Raw genomic sequence first — 22,032 nt, 5'->3', positions numbered from 1 at the left:
TTTTGCCCTCTTCAAACTTCAGGGCATTTAAATGGTCATTTGATATAGATGGATGGCATTGGAACAGTGTTGTTGAGATGGGCTTAAGGTTGCTTTCAGAGGTCGGTGCCACTTCGAGGGCCGAATGGCCTGGACAGTGCTGTATTTTTCAATATTCTATGTTTTGTTTTCTCAGGACGATGTTATATGTTTCTTGCTCTAACTTCAGCAGAAACAGGCCCCCAACGTGCATCATTCGATCATAAATTGATAAAAAAAAGAATTTCATCTCTTTGACGGAGCTTCACAGGAGATTGGATTTGAAACCAAATCGTATGGCCGAGATAGAGGGACAGTATGAAGTATGTGCATATTCACAGTAAACTCCAGTCGCTGTCATCACTCATGCACTTGCTGTTGCTTCAGCATTTTGGATATTGCAGTGAATCCCTCCCACACTGAGTGCAAGTGTACAGCCTGTCCCCAGTGTGAGGTCGCTGTGCATTTGAGATGAACATTCGAACTCACTACCACAATGATAAAAGCCGAACGGTCTGTCAGTAGTGTGAACATGTTGACGGGACATCAGAGCTCCAGAGCATTTTCAGCACTTGGCACAGTCCCGGCAGTTTACAGGTCCGTCCTTTGTGTGAATTCGCTGCTGCTTGAGCAGGGTGGATTTCCGATGAAACGTTTTCCCACATTCTGAACAGGTCAATGGTCCCTCCCAATATGGATCTGCTGGCCTTCAATGAGATCAAATTTCGTCAGTGAGAGAGCCTGAATAATATCGCATCACTGTGTGCATGTCGATGGGATATCAGTGACCCAGAGATTTTAAAGCATTTCCCATCTTCTGGGCAATTAAGTAGTTTGTCATCTGTGTGAACTTGCTACTGATTTAGCAGGGCTGTTGATGGTGTGAATGCTGTCCGATAGTCGGAACGGAAAAATGACAACTCACCACCGTGATTATATTTATGTTGTGAAAGGGCAGATGTTCTGTTAAAGCCTTGTCCACACGGACAGTACGTTTACGGTTTCTCCCCGCTGTGAATGATGCTTTCCCCCTCCATTTTCAAAATCCAATGACATTCAGGCTATGAAAAAATGTATCTGCGTCAGATACAGAATTGATGTTTGGTTTTAAGACTCCTCACTTCAAATCTTCCTCCCCTGTTAAATTCGTTGAAAACATTTTTAAAAGGGACTGGTGAGAGCCCAGTAAAAGAATAAAACAAGATACGTGGAGGTGAAGAATGGGCAATTCAACCGATAGAGTCTGCACTCACCATTCAATGAGATCAGTGCTGATGTGATAATCGTCAGCTCGACTTTCCTGCCTTATTCCCTTAGCCTTGATTCCCTTACTAATTAAAAATCTGTTTCTCTCAGCCTTAGATACACTGATCATCCAATCTCGAAAACGCACTGTGGAAAATAATTCCACAGATTCAGCACCCTGAGAGATGGAATTCCTCCACATCTCTATCTTAAATATTTACTCCTCTCTCTGAAATAATGTTCTCTAGTCCAAGACTCGCAATCAAGTAGAAACAATAGCTCTGAATCTATCCCGCCAAACCTCTCACACTTTTTTAAACCTATCAGTAACGTCTTGTCTCATTCTTCTAAATTTCGATAACGTCAGAAGCAGTCTGGAAAATCTCATCCCTCGACAAAAATCAATTCATGTCCGCCATCACTCCTGTGAATGTATTCTGGACTGTCTTTCCTGAAGTAAGGCGATGTGCATCTTGTGTTGTTTTAGCAAAACTTCCATAGTTTCCCAGAATTTTCTTTGCGAAAAGATCGACATATCATTTAACTTGCTTATTACCATCAGAACGTGGATGCGTTCTTTTCAGCTTTCAACAGAAGTCTCCACAATTCTCTCTGTGCTGCAGATTTCTGCATGTATTCCCCACTTAATTAATATTCACCTCTTCGATTCGTCCTGCGAAAATACATAAACCTCAATTTTTCCCACACCATATTCTGTCCGCTATGTTGTTTGTCCACTTGCTTAGTTGTCTATACCCCTCTGTAATTTGTTGTCCCATCCTCACTAGCTGCCTCCCTGTCCGTTTGGTATTCTGTAAACTTCATTACAGTGCATTCGTTTCGATTGTACAGGTGACTTGAAACAAGTGCAAAGAATATTTATTTACTTAGTATTTATTTTAAATAGTTGTAGCTTCAATACTGATGAACGTAGGTTTCTACATGTAACAATTCACGATCATAAAGATGCTCTTTAGTCTCAACTCAGTGTATTCAATTCATTACCAAAGTCTTGATCAATATCCTTGGCTGACTATTTCCTCAGCAGTGGTAGCTCAAGGGTTCTTCCTTTTTGAATTAATCTCACATGCAATTACATGCAGAATCAATGTTTGAAATCCACCATATTTTGTCTAATGTTTTCCCCAAAATCTATCTTGCTGCTAACTCCACATTGTATTTTAATACACGTGTCAGCAATGGTTTCCTCTTCACAAAATCATGCTGATTCTGGTTGATTTGATAATGTATTTCTAATCGATCTGTTGCTTCCATTTTTACAACATAGTTTAATTTTCCCAATCACAGAGCAGTTTGTAAAATGCAGCTGAAAGTATCTGCTAGTCTCTCAAGCTGCACATAGAACAGGTGAGTAGGAAGCAACGATATTAATTTGTGAAATGCCCCAACTGATCAAAAAATGTCCTTGTGACTGGCTACCGGTGCGGTCAAAAGGACTCTGGGCTCCATGGGTTGGCGGGGCCGTGGGGAACTGATGACAAAAGCTGGCTGAAAGGAGAAGATGGTGACTGAGAGGGGTTTTATTGAGCTGCATCTCAACAAGAAATTTCGTGAACCCCCAAACCCAGCCACTTTCACGACTACTAATTTCCCTCGTAGCAGGTTTATGTCAGTATCAGCAATAAGAAAATAAGACAGAATCAGAAATCAGGTCATTCAACTTACCGACACTGGTCCAGCATTCAATGATAGCTGATAGGTTTCTCAGCTTTCTACCTGTAACCCTTAATCTCCTTGACAGTCCAGAACCTATCCATCTCGGTCTTTAATACTCTGTGGCAATGAATTCCATACATTCGCCATTCTCTGGCTTTAGAAGTTTGTCCTTATCAACGTGCTGTAAGGTCTTCCCTTTACTCTCAGATTGTGCCCTCATGTCCTCGTCTGTTTTCGCAATGGAAACATCTTCTCAACATCTGCTCGGTCCAGGCGATTCAGCATTATGTCTGTTTCAGTTGGATCCCTCCTTATTCCTCTAAACTGAATCAAGTGGACAATAAGTATCCTCAAACGTTCCCCAAATGTTCAGATTCAAATACCGAGGGCCATTCTCATGAACCTCCTCTTAATTCGTTCCAGAGCCAGGACGTCCTTCCGGAGATATGGGACCCAAACAGCAGGTAACACTCCAAAGGTGTTCTGAATACAGTCGTACGGTGCCTCAGAAATAAATCCCTCCTTTTATAAGCAACTTCTCACAAAATAAATGCCATCATTGTATTTGCAGTTATTAACCACTGACTCAATGTTCAAATTTACTTTGAGAGTCGTGCAATAGAACTCGCTACTTTGCAAGATTAAACTGATAATTTCCCCAGCATTATCATATCGCAAAAATAACAAAACGGTTTTGTCGATCTGAAACTTTAACGATGATTCTCTCACAGATATTACCAGGTCAGCTGAGAATTTCTATCAATTCCTACTTTAGTTTCAGATTTCCATCATTCACAGTACTTTGTTTAATGTTAACCTTAGTCATATTTACAACAATATCAATTACGTGCCAGCTACAGAGCATATTTCCTCATTCAAAAATATCCATCAGAAATGCATGTCACCACGATCAATGAACAGAACCGAACTCCTATTTCATGACTCGGCATCAAGCCCAGGTGGCAACGGTGAGAGTGTCGCATCTTGACCACAAGACTACCACGGAGGCTAACACGTGACGTGATATCTTTGTTCCTTGACATTGTGTTTGCCATTTACTTTGTGATCATTTTCGCTACAGACCAGTTCCCCAGTTCCTCAATTTCTTCGAGTTTTTACAGTGTGGAGAAATGCTATGTGGAGTATCGTTCGGTGTGGCTCACTGACACTTATCTATTCCATTGCAAGTTTCCAGTATTTATTTGAGAGCCTCGTGTGCTCGGGTGTTTCCAGGGCAAATGTGAAAGCTATTCCTCTTGCAATCGTAAATGACATAATAATGGGCTTGAGTTGACTTGGTCACATTGCGTTATAATCCCATTTCAGTCACATATCCTCATTTTAATCACACAGGCACTTGCCGGAGATGGGTAGATGCGTCACGATTATATCCACTCCATGTCCTTCACGTCAAGTCTTTGGACCCCCACACAAGATTCGTTGGCAAAAGGCAACTTTATGTGTAACACAAGCCATTTCCCCAGACAATGACAACCGTTGTGGTGAGGTGAGATATGAAATGGGCGGTGAGCTGGGATATTCCCTCCAACCTTCTCATGTGCACAATAAATTTCAAACTCTTACTGACCCAAGGAGCCTGGCAAGACAGCACTCAGCGAACAGGTGTCAGGTAATTTCCGGCAAGAATTTTGTCAAATTCAAATATGGAAAAGCAGAATGCTCCACTCCAGGAAGGAGTCAAACTGACAATCTTCGGACCCAACGTTCGACGCGTGACCCGTCACGCCATCAGAATACCTCAAACACGTGCGTTATAGCTTGTTGGTTTGTTAAGGGGTGAAAGGCAGAAACAGGAATTGCAAGATGAACAAACAGCAAAAGTAATGGCTGCCATGAATAACTACCCCAGATCCAACGAACGGTCCCTGTTAACTCTGTTTTCTCCATAGGTTCTGTCAGACCGCTGAGTTTCTTTGAATTTGTTCAGATTTATGTAAATCGGAATGAAGCTTGAGACAATTCAGTTTATTTTTGCTAATGACAGAGCGTATTTGCTGTTTTGAAAATTAATTATAAGTGATGTGTAACGACACGGCAGTGAATCCTTCTGTTAATTAAACTGAACAACCAGATTACCTCATAACATTAGCAAATTTGCTGATGATACAAAGCTGGGTGGCAGGGTGAAATGTGATGAGGATGTTAGCGGATTACAGGGTGACCTGGACAGGTTAAGTGAGTGGTCAGATGCATGGCAGATGCTGTTTAATGTGGATAAATGTATGGTTACCCACTTTGGTGGCGAGAACAGGAAGGCAGATTTCTACCTAAATTGAATTAACTGAGGTAAAGGGGCAATACAGAGAGATCTGCAAAAGGTAGTGAAGAAGGCTTATAGCATGCTGGCCTTCATCACAAGTGGGATTGAGTATAGAAGCAAAGAGGTTCTTCTGCAGCTGTACACGGCCCTGGTAAGACCACATCTGGAGTTCTGTGTACAGTTCTGCTCTCCAAATTTGAGGAAAGACATTCTGGCTATTGAGGGAGTGCAGCGTAGGTTCAGGGGGTTAATTCCTGGAATGGCGGGATTACCTTACACTGAAAGACTGGATAGACTGAACTTGTATACCCTTGAGTTTAGAAGACTGAGCGGAGATATGATTGAAACATACAAGATTATTAAAGGATTGGACACTCTGGAGGCAGGAGACTTGTTTCCGCCAATGGGAGACTGCCGAACCAGAGGACACAGCTTAAGAATACGGGGTAAACCATTGAGAACAGAGATGAGGAGCAACGTCTTCACCCAGAGAGTGGTGGCTGTGTCGAATGCTCTGCCCCAGAGGGCAGTGGCGGCCCAGTCTCTGGATTCATTTAAGAAAGGGTTGGATAGAGCACTCAAAGATTGTCGAATCAAGGGTTATGGAGAAAAGGCAGGAACAGGATACTGATTAAGAATGATCAGCCATGATCAAATTGAAAGGTGGAGCAAGCTCGAAGGGCAGAATGGCCTCCTTTTGCACCTATTGTCTATTGTCTATTGTCTCATCTCGCCTCTTAATATGCTAAAATATGAACATAGAACATAGAACATAGAACAATACAGCACAGAACAGGCCCTTCGGCCCACGATGTTGTGCCGAACTTCTATCCTAGATTAAGCACCCATCCATGTACCTATCCAAATGCCGCTTAAAGGTCGCCAATGAATCTGACTCTACCACTCCCACGGGCAGCGCATTCCATGCCCCCACCACTCTCTGGGTGAAGAACCCACCCCTGACATCTCCCCTATACCTTCCACCCTTCACCTTAAATTTATGTCCCCTTGTAACACTCTGTTGTACCCGGGGAAAAAGTTTCTGACTGTCTACTCTATCTATTCCTCTGATCATCTTATAAACCTCTATCAAGTCACCCCTCATCCTTCGCCGTTCCAACGAGAAAAGGCCGAGAACTCTCAACCTATCCTCGTATGACCTACTCTCCATTCCAGGCAACATCCTGGTAAATCTTCTCTGCACCCTCTCCAAAGCTTCCACATCTTTCCTAAAGTGAGGCGACCAGAACTGCACACAGTACTCCAAATGTGGCCTAACCAAAGTCCTGTACAGCTGCAACATCACCTCACGACTCTTGAATTCAATCCCTCTGCTAATGAACGATAATACTCCATAGGCCTTCTTACAAACTCTATCCACCTGAGTGGCAACCTTCAAAGATCTATGTACATAGACCCCAAGATCCCTCTGTTCCTCCACCTGACCAAGAACCCTACCATTAACCCTGTATTCCGCATTCTTATTTGTTCTTCCAAAATGGACAACTTCACACTTGGCAGGGTTGAACTCCATCTGCCACTCCTCAGCCCAGCTCTGCATCATATCTAAGTCCCTCTGCAGCCGACAACAGCCCTCCTCACTGTCCACAACTCCACCTATCTTTGTATCATCTGCAAATTTACTGACCCACCCTTCGACTCCCTCATCTAAGTCATTAATAAAAATTACAAACAGCAGAGGACCCAGAACTGATCCCTGCGGAACTCCACTTGTAACTGGACTCCATGCTGAATATTTACCATCTACCACCACTCTCTGACTTCGACCGGTTAGCCAGTTTTCTATCCAATTGGCCAAATTTCCCTCTATCCCATGCCTCCTGACTTTCCGCATAAGCCTACCATGGGGAACCTTATCAAATGCCTTACTAAAATCCATGTACACTACATCCACTGCTCTACCCTCATCCACATGCTTGGTCACCTCCTCGAAGAATTCAATAAGACTTGTAAGGCAAGACCTACCCTTCACAAATCCGTGCTGGCTGTCCCTAATCAAGCAGTGCCGTTCCAGATACTCGTAAATCCTATCCCTCAGTACCCTTTCCATTACTTTGCCTACCACAGAAGTAAGACTAACTGGCCTGTAATTCCCGGGGTTATCCCTATTCCCTTTTTTGAACAGGGGCACAACATTCGCTACTCTCCAGTCCCCTGGTACCACCCCCGTTGCCAGTGAAGACGAGAAGATCATTGCCAACGGTACTGCAATTTCCTCTCTTGCTTCCCACATAATCCTAGGATATATCCCGTCAGGCCCGGGGGACTTGTCTATCCTCAAGTTGTTCAAAATGTCCAACACATCTTCCTTCCTAACAGATATCTCTTCTAGCTTATCAGTCCGTTTCACACTCTCCTCTTCAACAATACAGTCCCTCTCGTTCGTAAATACTGAAGAGAAGTACTTGTTCAAGACCTCTCCTATCTCTTCCGACTCAATACACAGTCTCCCACCACTGTCCTTGATCGGACCTACCCTCGTTCTCGTCATTCTCAGGTTTCTCACATACGCATAGAATGCCTTGGGGTTATCCTTGATCCTATCCGCCAGGGATTTTTCATGCCCTCTCTTAGCTCTCCTAATCCCTTTCTTCAGGTCCCTTCTGGCTATCCTGTATCCCTCCACTGCTCTGTCTGAACCTTGTTTCCTCAACCTTATGTAAGCCTCCTTCTTCCTCTTTACTAGACATTCAACCTCCCTCGTCAACCAAGGCTCCCTCACACGACCATTTCTTTCCTGCCTGATCGGTACATACATATCAAGGACACGTCGTATCTGCTCCTTGAAAAAGTCCCACATTTCCACCACATCCTTCCCTGACAGCCTATGCTCCCAACGTATGCTCCTCAAATCCTGTCTTACAGCATCGTAATTTCCCTTCCCCCAATTGTAAAAACTTCCTTGTTGTGTGCACCTATCCCTCTCCATAACCAAGGTGAAAGTGACAGAATTGTGGTCGCCATCACCAAAATGTTCACCCACTAACAAGCCCACCACTTGTCCCGGTTCGTTACCGAGTACCAAATCCAATATGGCCTCCCCTCTGGTTGGACAATCTACATACTGCGTTAGAAAAGCTTCCTGGACACACTGCACAAACACCGCCCCATATGGAGTTTTGAGTGATACAAAACTCCATATTTCCACGATTTAAAGAAAACGGTATCGATTAATTTTAACAACTGTTCACAAATCAAACGTCATTTCTCTAAACTGCTAATTATCAGCCTCTAACTGAATAATATTATCCAGTTCCAATGGAACACTTAATGAAATTACAGCAACTTAATCTTAAATCGATGCAGGGGCTGTGGTTGCCAGTATCTTCCTTCTTCTGACTGAAGATCTCCTTGCAACAACTTCGTCCTTTTACTGCAAATATGTTTCAAATTATAAAGGTACCTTGGATCGAGAGTGTTTCATTGACAGTTACACTCTTGGTATCAGTTACTCTGTCTGACTTTGAAACTGCCTGCCTCTTTTATGCCTCCAGCACTGGATGTCGAATTCCTGGATATTGGCAAAAGCCATAAATTCAAGTTGATTTGGATTTGCATTTCCTGTGGCATAGGAAAGTCCTAATTGTAAAAAGGTAACAAACTCAGGTATCTATTTCACAACCAAATCTGCCACATCTTCAATTTTCCTGAACACGATGAGACTGTTGGTTAGTCATGTGGCAGATATTTGTAAGCTCTCAGTTCAGAACAACATTCACTCTCCTTTAACGGTACAGTATACGCCTTCAACATCATAGCAAGTGTCTTCACGATACATTCGTAGAATTCATGAGTTCGAACTCCCTGAACGGGAATGGAACACTGACTGTGTATCTGAGAGCACCAAATCCTCACCAGTAAGCTATCAGGGAAAAAAGACGGCTCTCTTCTTTCTTCTCTCACTGACTCCGTTTTTTACTTTTGAGTTGCGATCATTTTGCCTCCAGATTAATTCCTTCCTGCCAGTGTGTTTACACGGCATGGAAAATGACCCTGTGGGATATCGTCTCGATGAGGGATATCAAGGATCCATCTCATGCAATCCCAGTTTCCAGCGCTTGTGTATTCTGACCTTTCAAATGTTCATGGCAATGAGTTTACCCCGTAATCGCCAATTGCAGAGGAGGGAAGTTCCAGACTATCAAACTCCGTTCTCATCCCGTGGGGAGACTGCAGGTTTTGGGTCGGTGCATTTTGGAAATTGAAATTTGCACAAGAGCAGGGAGTGGAACTATTTCAGCTCACTGTCCTTTCCATATCCCAGCTGACCACAAAACATTCTCATTATCTGGAGAAGTAGGATGTGCTCCACCTAACGCTGCCTTTTGTCGGAGGACCTTGCCGACGTGAAGCACATGGAACTCTCAGGAGGTATGTCGAAATATGTCCCTCTGAGTCTGGTCTCCTTCTGGTTCAGAACTCGAGATTCCTGATTATCAAAAAAAATGACTGGACCTGACAGAAATGGGTGTTGGTTCAGAAGGGGTTTCAGTTTGTCAAAATGAACACAGCTAATGTCCCTTGAAATTTGCGATCTGACGAAATGCAACCAACGGTCCCAATGGATTCGTAACTCATCACTTCAACGATTGGGCCACGACTGCATGTCCTCAAACAAGAGATCATATATCCCATAAAATGTGAGGGTTCCAAGAGGAAAGACAATTATTTGGTAGTCGTACCTGTGATATGACCTCCATAGCTCTCGCCCTCTTGTACTTCATCGGAACAGAGCATGGTTTTGGGAGATTTAGTATGTCTACATACATTGATGACAGATAGAGTGAAAGGGAAAAATGCATTGCCATTGACAGAGAGAGGAAGGAGAAAGTGAGGACTGCAGATGCTGGAGACTAGAGTTGAACAGTTTGGTGCTGGAAAAGCGCGGCAGGCCAGGCAGCAACCGAGGAGCATATGCTCCTCGGTTGTTGCCTGGTCAGAGAGAGGAAGAAACAAAGCAAGGGTCCTTGTCTTCCTACAGCGCCTTTCACCACCATCTGGATCACATCCAATGAAGTACCTTTGAAGCAGGTCCTTCAGTGACAAATCAAATGTGCAAATCTGGCAATTTATTCACCGCAGATCAAAACAAAATTAATGCCCCAAAGACAATAAGTGGCACAGGAGACGGAAATGAGTTCATACCTAACTTGAGGGGTTTGTTCTGCTCTGACATATACCCGGATGCTGTGCCTAAACTCAAGGGAACAAGTTGTCATTTTAAGATCCAGAGACATTAGATTTCGCTTCTAACCATATAATGCATGAAAAACCATTGTAGAAACAACTGACTTTGTAATACAATGAATCTGTGATTAATTTCTTCACTGTTGTCCTGTGCCTGAGACGAATGACGTTTTAAATTCACAAACATCATTGTTTGTGCTAAGTTGTCACTGTGAACCCTGGAGATTAAGACAGTTTCGATGAAATTATCCGCGGATCAAACGACAAATTGATGTACTTTTGATTCACATCTGAAGCTGAGTTTTATACCGATGATTCGATCCAAGGTGATAATGAAGACAGAAGCTGCGTTTTTCCAGGGGAAGCCAAGCTGCATGTCATATAGTAGGATATTGTTTTCCGTTTTCTGGTTGATTGCACTTGTGTCAATGCGTTCCAACACCATACAGATGATCGAGCGAATAGGGAAAAGGTAACTTTACTGAATTGTATCTGTCTTGCTTTTTTTACACAGAAAAATCTTGGCAATGTTGACATATGCTTTGGTCGAAGTTGTTATGGACCAGTTCAGACTCCTCAGAACATTTCAATAAAGTAGTCCAGACCTTCACTTTGCTAGCTGTGTTCAGCAACAGTTTCACGGATATTCCAGGAGGGATGGGATTGATTAAACCACGTAGTTTTAAACAAAACAAAATTTATTTACACGATTGCCGAATGAAACACAAACAAAAGAGAACCTATTACTGAATATCTTAACTCAACCAAAAAGCCAACAAAACATTTCAAGTTCATGTTGTTGTTCCCAATGCTGGCAATAATCCCCATAAGCATCCCTTAGAACAAAAGGTAAATAGATATACAGGATCTAACGGGAGAGATGTTAGAGAGAGAAGGGGATCAACCTGTCCCTCTTCCTTTGGGCCCAGCAACTTTACTAACTGCCCGACTGCTTTGAATCAACAGCCAGACCAAACCAATGATGGGAGAACTAGCCACTCCCCTTTCTGTGTACATGCCTTTATTTTTTAAGGTGAAACCCTTTTAACTGAGGCTCTATCTCTTAGCCAAAATCAAATTGACACTGAAACCTTTCTAAGCCCAGAGTTGTTAGAACCATTGTTTTCATGACATTTTTATATAAAAAAAACGCGAGGCAGCAAAATGTTGTTAAACGAGAAACATCATCACAATGCCAGCTTTGTAAATAAATTCAAGTAACGTTCTTGCCATTCCAGTGTAAGGCAGTGACCACCGACACTACAGCGAACCTAATCATCATCCTTTGACATTCATCATGTTATCAATGTTGTGTTACCCACTTTCGACACGATGGGAGTTTCCGTTGCCCAAGCCCCAATTCGACGAGCCTTGTCTATAGAGTGTTATCAAGAAAGGAATAACAGAAGAGAGAAGATCATTCAGTAACAAAGACTATGGATACTACACCAAATAAGTCATCGCCTGATCCCCTAAATACATGTTCCATCACCTGCAATAAGCAAGAGCATGTTTAAATGCTTCTGATAACTCTGCTTAATTGTTACTTCTGTACAGTCAAAAAGCTTGACACCATCCAGGAGAACGGACCCTCATCATTATCATAAGTGGTCACTCCAACCACAATCGATCTACTGTAGCAGTATAAGAAAGCAACACAAAAATATCCTCCAGATGTTCATCGTGTTCCACTGCGCTTTTCGGAAAAATGAAATCTATGATAAACAAAATCAAGAGTATGAAAATGCATGCTCAACTTGAGGCTATACACCATCCTGAATTCGAAATTTACAGTGTCATCTTTGTCTTTGGGTCAGAAATCCCTGAGGAACAGGGAGGCTGAGAGTTTTGCAACCAATGGCCTGCCTCTCATCACCAACTTGGAAATGGCAGTTGGCGATAAAAAACAGATACCATTGCAATCACTGGTTTGCAAATGTCCTGAATAAAAAACAGAAATCATGATGGAACTCTGAATATTAAAATGCTGGAAATGAATGTTTACCGACTTTAAAAATCATTTTGTAGATAAATAATAGACAAGGATAATGATTCGGAAAAGGGTTTGTTTATACTTCATACATATGGTTGTAAATAATAATAGGCCATTTCATATTGCAACTAAATGGACAGTTAATGGATTGTGGAAACGTCAACTTTGATGTTTCTGATTAGATGCTTGACGGAGAACATGTCACCAGTTCGCTTTTTTTTTCATATATTCCTTAATGCTATTGGACGAACGGGTTGTGTGGTGTTTTGAGAAGCAGATGCCATACCATTGTTGGATTCTATATCGGGTTTTGAGAAGATGTTTAGCTCATGTTGAGGTTCTGGGTGTAGGTTTGCTACATGAGTGGGAAGTTTCTTTTCCAGACATTTTGTCTCCCTTTCAGGTAACATCTTCAGTGGGTCTCTGGGTGAAGAAGTGTTGATAATTCCTGCTTTTTGTTTATATATTTGGGTTTGTTTGGATTGGTAATGTCATTCCCTGTGGTGACGTCATTTCCTGTGGTGATGTCATTTCGTGTTCTTTTTCTCAAGTGTGGTAGATGTGGTCGAACTCAATGTGTAAGTTGTTGGAGATCATTGGATATAGTCCTCAGACATCACAGCAACAAATCCAAACAAGCAGACAAAATGTGCCCAGAAACCCACTAAATGTTATCACGTACAGTGATGAAACGACTGGAAATGAACTTTCAGCTCATTGAACAAGCTTACATCCTGGATTCGACATGTGTGCTTTTTGAGCGCGAAACGACTGTTAAGATGAAACAGCGCATAGATGGACTTTGCACGTCATTTGTTAGGGCGCATGAAGGGTTGGAGACTCTACAGGCAGAATATATTCCCATGCCAACTCCCGTGTATGCACATTGAACCTCATATTAATATCGGAAGCAATTTAAAGTCATGCTTGCAGAGCCAGAGAAGCAATACAATACTTTGGTTCTCACGTTGAACACCATAACTAAGAGGAAAAATCACGTTCAGATACCATGTGTCAATATAACTCATTAGTGGCGTCCTGGTCCCTCCCTCATGCAGACCAACACCAGACCCTCTATCGTATTTCAGACTAGCTCTCAGGTCATTTCTTGTAGAGAATGTCGAACCTGGATAATCCAGCTTCCCATTTGGTAAATAATCAAGTAAGAGCTTTCAGATTCTATCAAGAAAGTAAATACCTTAATGAATCTTTTGCTTTTGATGGGTCTGATGATCCATCAAACTCTTCCGGTTTAGATTCCAGGTACTTTCTCTCTACAACTGACACATCCATCGGCAGCAGTCGCAGGCAAGCAATGTCAGGCGCTCATAATTATTTACGTATTTAACTGATACTTCATAGCATTGTTTGCCAAGTGGATATTGCCAAATAAGAATATAAATGAAGGCATAGTAGGAGGATCTATAACGAATGTCTCCTTGTTGTGTTCAAGAATATGACAAAAGATACATATTCGCAGTGAAAGTTCAGATGAAGCAGGAACAATAGTTCGAATTTTCTTTCCTCGTCATTTCTGGGAGGTGTGTTTTGGTTATTATGACAGAAGTTATCGCCCATTCCTAATTAGCCAGAAGTCAACTCAAATAAATCCTCTGTATTTTCAGTCAGTAATGACATTGGGCAACATGATCATATAAAACACTCGAACGCCTGATGAGGAACCAAATACGACTGTAAACGAATACCTATAAAGGTGCATTCATTGGGAATATCGCAAAGATGAGAAGAAACAAAAAATAGTGATAGGGCCTCCTAGCATCATTTAACATAAACGATTCTAAGGTATGGATTCATGCAGGCATGGTCTGTGGCAATTGTGGCATTTGCAACATTAAATTTACTTAGATGTGCGTTGAGGTTATTCATCTTTCTGATGTGAAAAAGAGTTGGGCACACATGGGTGAGTTAACACGCTGGTTCAATGACATCTTCTGAATGCACGTGTTATCAGTTATTTGTCCCTGAGGACTTGTTTACTCTAAATAAATGCGGAATGATTTGTTTGGGTCTCACAGCTAATGTGTGAAGCTTCGGGAGTACTTCCACTTTTTGAAAGACAATGCACGGTGCAGCGAACGGCCCATTCTTTCCCATTTGCTACTCCATTCTCGCACTTATTGGTCTCCCTGCTAAATAACGTTAACTACAAAACTTTGTTTTTTTTAAGCTACGCAAGTGTTGCTATTCATATCAAGTTCATGTTCTTATATGTATTGACAAGTTTTCAATTGTATGTTAATGTGAGCACATGGCAATTTATATGGTTGCATTCTATGATATGATACAGTTTAAGGTTGAAATAGAAAATAACATTTCAGGGGCTCTGTTAACATTAATCCATTATTTTCAGAGCATTGCGTTTTAGTTTTTAGTGTTGCACAAAGCAATCACGTTGTAATGCAGAAACACGGATTACGACGGGGTTGTGTGATTATTGTATTGCAATAATTCCACTTGATGATTGCGAGATCAAATAGAATTTAGTTTATTTGCATAGCAATCTAAATTTTGCTTTCTGGACCGATGCAAATATTACAGTCTAATACGTTCTCAATGGAGATTTTCAATGAGACTTCCTTTCTTCATGCATGGCACGTGGTCGTTGCAGTATTTGATGTTCAACCATTGAATTTCAGAACGGGTTGAGGAATTGAGTGGAAATGCAATTTGTTTTAAATAAATCGATTATGCATTCAAAATGTTACCAATGGTGTACTTTCCATATGGGTTTGAAATGGGTCAGTCTATTTTACTTGTGTTCGATGTGGTTGACACTGACATCATGAGTGTTGGTTGCTTATCTTTGATTTCTATTTGAAATCGTCGGGTATGACTTGATCCATAGAGGATTGCCTTAAATAAGAAGGATTCTTTCATGAAACCTTAAACAAATGAAGGTCACCACAAAGACATAGGGATAAAATAGAACACAGTACACAAAGCTTGATTTCATAACATTACACAGATAATTGGAAATAAGATGGAACGATGGAGCAATTGAGACTTGAAATCACACAATATATGGTTTGGGAAATGGAAGACATCATCACCACTTTTGGACATATATCAGGAATTCCAGAAATGGCAGATTTAGCGATCAGCTGCAACCTCAGTTAGGAACAATATATGACACCGATTGACGTGATGAGGATATAGATTAATTGGCAAGTTAGAAAGTTCCATCAAAATGCTGTTAGATGTGGACATATTTTACATCAGAAAATATAGTGCTGCTGGATGGATGAGTCATGGTATGCATCAAAACGTTGCAGCAAATATTGTGCATATTTTTGATGCTTATTTTGATAGCTAGAAGTGAAGTTTGGTTCATTGTCAAAGGTGGGGGTGGAGGCATTGAATTTATGAATGAGTAGTTTGCGTTGATTCCATGTGCTGAAAAGTAAAGAATACAGAATTGGATGTCGAACATTTAGCAATGGATTTGACAAAGCTAGAATCTTAAACTTGAAAAATACATTAGATGATTCAAAAGCTGGTGGCATGTGCATCATAACATATCTCTGTCTATACCTCTCACAGCAAACTTGATAGCAATTGCAATCCTCTCCCGTGGACGGTGTGGACTTTCCCGGTGCATCACCTATTACTTGGTGGCAATAGCAGTGAGTGACTTCATTGTCATCATTACCGCTGTTGTCCTGAACCGGATTGGACGCATTTACTTTCGGGACAGTTACCTGTCCACAACGCTTGCTTGCAGAATCGGTGCAGTTCTGGTCCGTTGCAGCCGGAATGGTTCAGTCTGGTTGACCGTGGCCTTCACCTTCGACCGCTTTGTAGCCATTTGTTGCCAGAGATTGAAGGCCAAATACTGCACTGAGAAAACTGCATCGTTGGTGATTGGAATAATCTGTGCCTTGAGCTGTATCAAGAACGTCCCTTTCTACTTCATCTATCAACCTTTGTATACTGTGAATGGAGTGGGCTGGTTTTGTGACGTTCGAGTGATCTTCCATACTTGGCCAATCTGGCAAGTCTATGACTGGTTGGACCACACATTAACACCTTTTCTACCATCCTTGCTCATCCTGCTTCTGAACAACTTGACCGTGAGGCACATCTTAGCAGCGAGTAGAGCACTCAGGAGGCTCCGTGGTGCCGACAATCGTGGGGATATGGAGATGGCCAATCGCAAGAAGTCCATTGTCTTGCTCTTCACAATCTCCATCAGTTTCCTCCTCTTGTGGGCAAGCTATCTCGGGCATTTTCTCTACGTGCGAGTTACAGGTGAAGGCTACTTCTCTGGCCTGGATTTTAATGACCCACGGTACATCGTTCAAGAGATGGTTAAAATGCTTCAGTTGATCAGTTCCTGCAACAACGTCTTTATATACGCAATTTCCCAGAACAAGTTCCGAGAGGAGATAAAGAAGGTGCTGATGTGTCCTTTCACTGCTGGGTTTAAACAGGAAAAAGTGAGAAGAGAGAAATGCTAGTCATGTGTCATTTCCTGCATAGTGACTCTGTGTCTCATCAATCTCTTGAAATAGCATGTAATGGGTCCAAACTCAGCAAATTCAAGGAGGCAAAGCCAATAGTCCAGCAAATTCAGTTTCTTGCTGACTATGCAGAAGGATCCGAAATGGTCAAATTGTGTACATGAATGTGACGGAAAACCTCGATCTGTGAGTACCCTCTCAAATGTAAATAAGGCGTCATGATGTTGATATTTCAAAATAGAATGCGAAACGGTCTCCTCAGTTCCTTAACAAAGTATTTGTTCGGAAATTGTCACCACTGAAACCAATCTTATTGGTTTTTGTGCTTTTATCAATAATTCTGAACGATTCTGTACACGTTGTTTTATTGCCCGTCCTGCTTAACTTCAGAAAATAATAATCAATATCTGTCAAATGTTCTGCAGTAAGAAATAGAGCATCTCAGGTAATCGAAACGGTTAGGCGATGGGCTAGGACAGTTGCTACATGTCATATGATGAGAGTCGAAAAAATGCGTCATTTCATGCAAACGGCAAACGAATTCACGCCAGTTCCACGTGCAACTAAAGTACAAAAGAAGACGTTTTACAGCCTTCACAACTGGAAAATGTTGAGATTATGTTTAGATATGCACCACAATAAAAATTAAAACAACATACAATTATAAAACTTCGCAGATCAAAAGAAAGCTATGAAACACAATGAGTATAAAGTAGCTCACGAAAGAGCGAATCGGCGAAGCCTATTGTACAGGCTGATTTTCGGAGCCCTCTGATGTCGTCACTTTCAAACGTCTATCCAAATGTCTTTTGAAACGTCATATGGAATCTGTCTTACACTTTCCTGGACAACACATCCCAAGTTCGAATAACTGTTTGAGTAAAGACGTCTCTCTTCACCTCACTCCTGGCTCTCTTGTTAACAATATTGATACATTTACACCTTTGTTTCTAATGCACCATTTTGTGGGAACAGAATGTCCTTCGTTGCACTGTAAATGTTGTCTGTAATATTGAGCTGTCCAATAAGGTCATCTTTTAATTTCTCTGCTCCAAGCAGAATAAACCTTTCTAACCTTCCTTCCCAAAGGAAATTTTCATTTCTTGAATAATTGTAGGAAATATCCCTTGTTCTCTGTTTAGGTTTATGATATTCTTCTTTCAGTAAGGTACCAGGAACTGAGCCAGAGTCCTGGTTCTGACAATTTTTTTTAAAGAGGTGTAGCAGCACTTCTTCCTTTTCAGCATTTTACCTCACTGATAAATCCAAGGATCCAAAGCAACTTCTTAACAACTGTTTAAGCTTCGCTGGTTAACTTCAGAGAATGCTGCCTGACCTTTTGTGCTTTACCAGGACCACACTCTCAAGCCTGTTCTCCAGCATCTGCAGAGCTCACTTTCACGTTAGTCCAGCCTTAGCCTCTCTCCTGCATTTCCAGATCTCTTCCAAATATCTAGTACAATTAATATTGCAAAATGTACAATATGCCTCCCTTTTCTTCCTTGTATTCCCATCAATATCGTGATTTATTTACTCTATCATTACGTGGCCTACAATTATTACTCATATGCACATACTTAGTTACCACCATATTTATCTTTCTTTTGACATTCTCCTATCTCATCCAATGATTTATCAACCATAATGCATTACTAATCAGCGTCGTCACGTTCATACTTCAGATGGCTAAGATCCAGCCGAGGATCTTAAACCTAGCCTGATTTCGACCCACTTCCAAACAATTTGCAGTATTTGTCATATTCAGATTACTATTTTCCAAATGCTCCGCCATTCTGCTGTTCTCCACATGGCCTGCCTCATTTACTAGAACCAGATACCAGACAATTCCATGTCTGGTACGACTGGGAATGTACTCTTCAAGAAACGTATACAATACACTTTGTACACATTTCAGACTTTCTTTGTCCCAGACTTTACGCATCTCACAGTCCACCCTGACGTATTTAAAATTATAAAATATCACAACCCAAATTGCCCAGCGAGTTTCCTTGATCTGCACGCCAAGGCTCTCATCTAGTTCGTCCGCAATATTTGGAGATCTCTTGTAAATACCCACAAGCTCACCACTCTCTTCCTGCTTTTGACCTCCAGGCATGCAGGCCAGCGGCATCATAAAAATGAGATGCTTTCTGTAAAATGCTGCCTCGCTTGCCAACTTCATAATGATTTTGAAGGACAGTTGTTGAGGATTCTGAGACAGGTTGCTTTGCTCACCATGATTGTGAAAGGCACCTTGAAAGATCCAGCGACACAAAACAGTGAAGCCCCAAAATTAGATAACTATAGTGTTTCCTTCCCTTCCTCCATCCTCGGTGAAACGAGAGAGAGAGAGAGAAAAAGAGAAGACTTTAGAACGACTGATCATATTTAAGGGACAGCAGGTCATCAGCATTTTGCATCATCTTGATCTTCAAAGATATCAGAAACTGGGGAAAAGCATATGATATTTGGGCTATATAAAAAGTATGAGGTTTTGGATTAACAAGGTATCTTGGATGGTCAGATCTGCATTTAGTGTCAGACAGTTACAGTTCTTGAATAATACGTGGTTGACTTCGAGAATCAACGTTTCGCACTGTGCACCATTCAAGAAAGAGAGAGGTTTCTGGAAGAGTCAAGCCAGAGGGTTAACACGTGACATCGTGATAAGCAGTCAGTGCAGAGATGGCACGTGAACCGGTGACCATTCGCCAAGGGAATAGAGAAAGCAGGTGCAGGAAATACAGGTTTCCTTTGTGCTGTGTCACATGTATTAGACTTTGGAGTCCGATTTGTTGAGGAACTTGAGTGAGTCTGGGTGATGACGTGAGAGAAAACCACAGTACCGTTGTGTTGAGGATACGCTGGAAAAAAACGGAGCGGCTGCAAGGCAGATTAGTAATGGTGTGTGACTCAATCGTTAGAAAGAACTCCGTTTAATTTTGCAGCGACATCGTGAGGACTATATGATGTCCTGTTTCCGGGTGCAAGTGATTGAATCATAAAGAGACTGACTGTATAAATTAGAGTAAAACGGTCAATCATTGGGGTGCATGTTGGAACCAATGAAATGGCGATGGACAGCGTGGAGAACATGCAAGAACCGTTCCGTGGATTTAGGTGTAGATTGAAATGCAGGAACGAATCCATAGTAGTAATGTGGCAAAAATCTTAGAAATGTTTTGCATGCTACGAGTTTCACCATTTATGCAAAACCCATCAGCATGACTTGACGGGTGACGTTCAGTGGAGGAGTTCTGATTTCTCAAACACTGGGAACATTGTTGCGCAAGCACAATGTTCTCCTGAAGAGATGTGCTTCTCCTCATCACAAAGAGTACAAAATTCGTTGGAGGGGATTTAAACTTGCAAGGTCGGAGAGTGAGATGGGTAATGGGCAGATATTCGGAAAAAAAACCTGTGAAGGCAAAAAATGAGAGTGTGGAATGGGGAAGAAGAAGTGATGGAAGTCATGCGTATTGACAGTACCAAAGAGATGGGTGTATTGAAATGTGCAGGAAAACGAACAGGCAGGTAAATATTCGTAGAACTAAGAACAAAACTGGGGAGCAAGATCCAGAAATAGCTTTCTGGGTTATGATATTGTTGCATTGAAAGAAAAAGTCTTGTTTCAGTTAAACAACCTATGCCCCTGTGCAATATTAAATAAGGCAGGTTCCAGTGCATCCTAAACAGCAAGATCTATTTGCAAAAGTTCAGAATGATGTGCTTTTAATGGCAGTTAATGGAACTTGAAAGGTTTGTTTAAACAAGTGCAGTCATAGTACAGGAATTTCTGTTGTACAATGCAGTTTTCCTGCACTTTCAGTGGAGGTATATTTCCGGAAGGAAGTCAAGAACAACTGTAATGAAATAAGACTCGATGAACCATCTTCACAGACATCTTCGTGCTCTGATAGGAGCACACAGAGCCAGAAGAAATGGACCACATTATTTCCCTCTCACAACCACGTATATACCCATACATATGAAAAGAAACTATCAGATGACACAAACAACCAATTATAAATGTCACAAGCATGATCGTTTACCAAAGTTTGATTTTGTGAAATGAATGTGACCCATGAATGAAACGGAAAAGAATGATCACGTTAACCCATTTGCATTTATGATTTGGTCGTTTCCCTTGTCAGAAGGACTAAAGTCAAAGGTATACATATTTAATTGTGTTTTCATTAAGATTCAATAAATCGCCTCTTTCCTTGAAGAACTGATCTGTACACTTACATGTACCCCACTGGGAAATATATTTTTGTAATTTTATGTGGCTTGTTCTACTTAGAACAGGTAAAGTTTCCTGTACTATTGCCATCCTGTGTGGGTTTATGAACTGCTTATATTATAACGGGAATTCGTTTTTGCACGCAGAACTATGAAAACTGTATTATGCTGTCAGAGCACAACGATCTCCTTTAAGAACTATTCATTCTGTGAGGATTATCTTTGCACAACCTCACTCTCTGGGCACATTCCCACCTATCGATTACTCCTGCATTCCGCCCCCACACTTCCTCTAACATATATATTTTTCCTAACTGCAAACAACTCTGAAGATGGGTACTGCACCCGAAGGACAAAGAACAAAGAAACTTACAGCACCGGAATAGGCTCTTCGAAACGGCAAGCCTACGGGGGTCCAGACTCTCTATCTACACCTGCCGCCTATTTTCTATGGCTCTATTCCCTTTGCTCCCTGACCATTCATTTGAATGTCCAGGTGCATCTCACCGGCCCACATTATTCTTCTTCTATCACCTCCACTGGCAACGCATTCCAGGCACCCACCACCCTTGCTGTGAAGAACTTTCCCCTTACATATCCCCTAAACTCTTCCCATCTCACTGTGAACTCGAAACCCCGAGAATACCCCGAATGTTTAGTCTGGTTCTTTCTCCAGAGAAGGTATCTGAGCTGCAGGCCCTTTCCAGTAACGCACTTCAAGATTACTTAATAAAAAGTGCGATGAAGCACAGGTGGATTGGTTGGGCCGGGAGAAATTGAAATAAACAAGTGTACAATCTCTCTTGATTTTGTAGGTGAGCATTATTAAAAAGTGGGTCAAACTCACAGTCGAGGAACGGAATAGCAAATAATAACAAAATCAGAGA

The 22,032-nt window shown here is 41.7% G+C and overlaps 1 protein-coding gene across 1 annotated transcript in view; it reads left to right on the top strand.

Moving 5' to 3' along the window:
* LOC140459819 (galanin receptor 2a-like) overlaps window positions 1–16,900 on the top strand; it is a 47,301-nt gene extending 30,401 nt beyond the window's left edge. The window contains exon 2 of the mRNA XM_072554353.1: window positions 15,984–16,900. Coding sequence (XP_072410454.1) covers window positions 15,984–16,900 — 917 coding nt within the window. The remainder of the gene's footprint in view (window positions 1–15,983) is intronic.
* The last annotated feature ends 5,132 nt before the right edge of the window (window positions 16,901–22,032 follow it).

This window comes from Chiloscyllium punctatum, chromosome 35, assembly GCF_047496795.1.
Source record: "Chiloscyllium punctatum isolate Juve2018m chromosome 35, sChiPun1.3, whole genome shotgun sequence".
NCBI classification, from domain to species: domain Eukaryota; kingdom Metazoa; phylum Chordata; class Chondrichthyes; order Orectolobiformes; family Hemiscylliidae; genus Chiloscyllium; species Chiloscyllium punctatum.
Note: the sequence above shows the minus strand (reverse complement) of the source record. Positions and strands in the feature narration are given on the sequence as shown.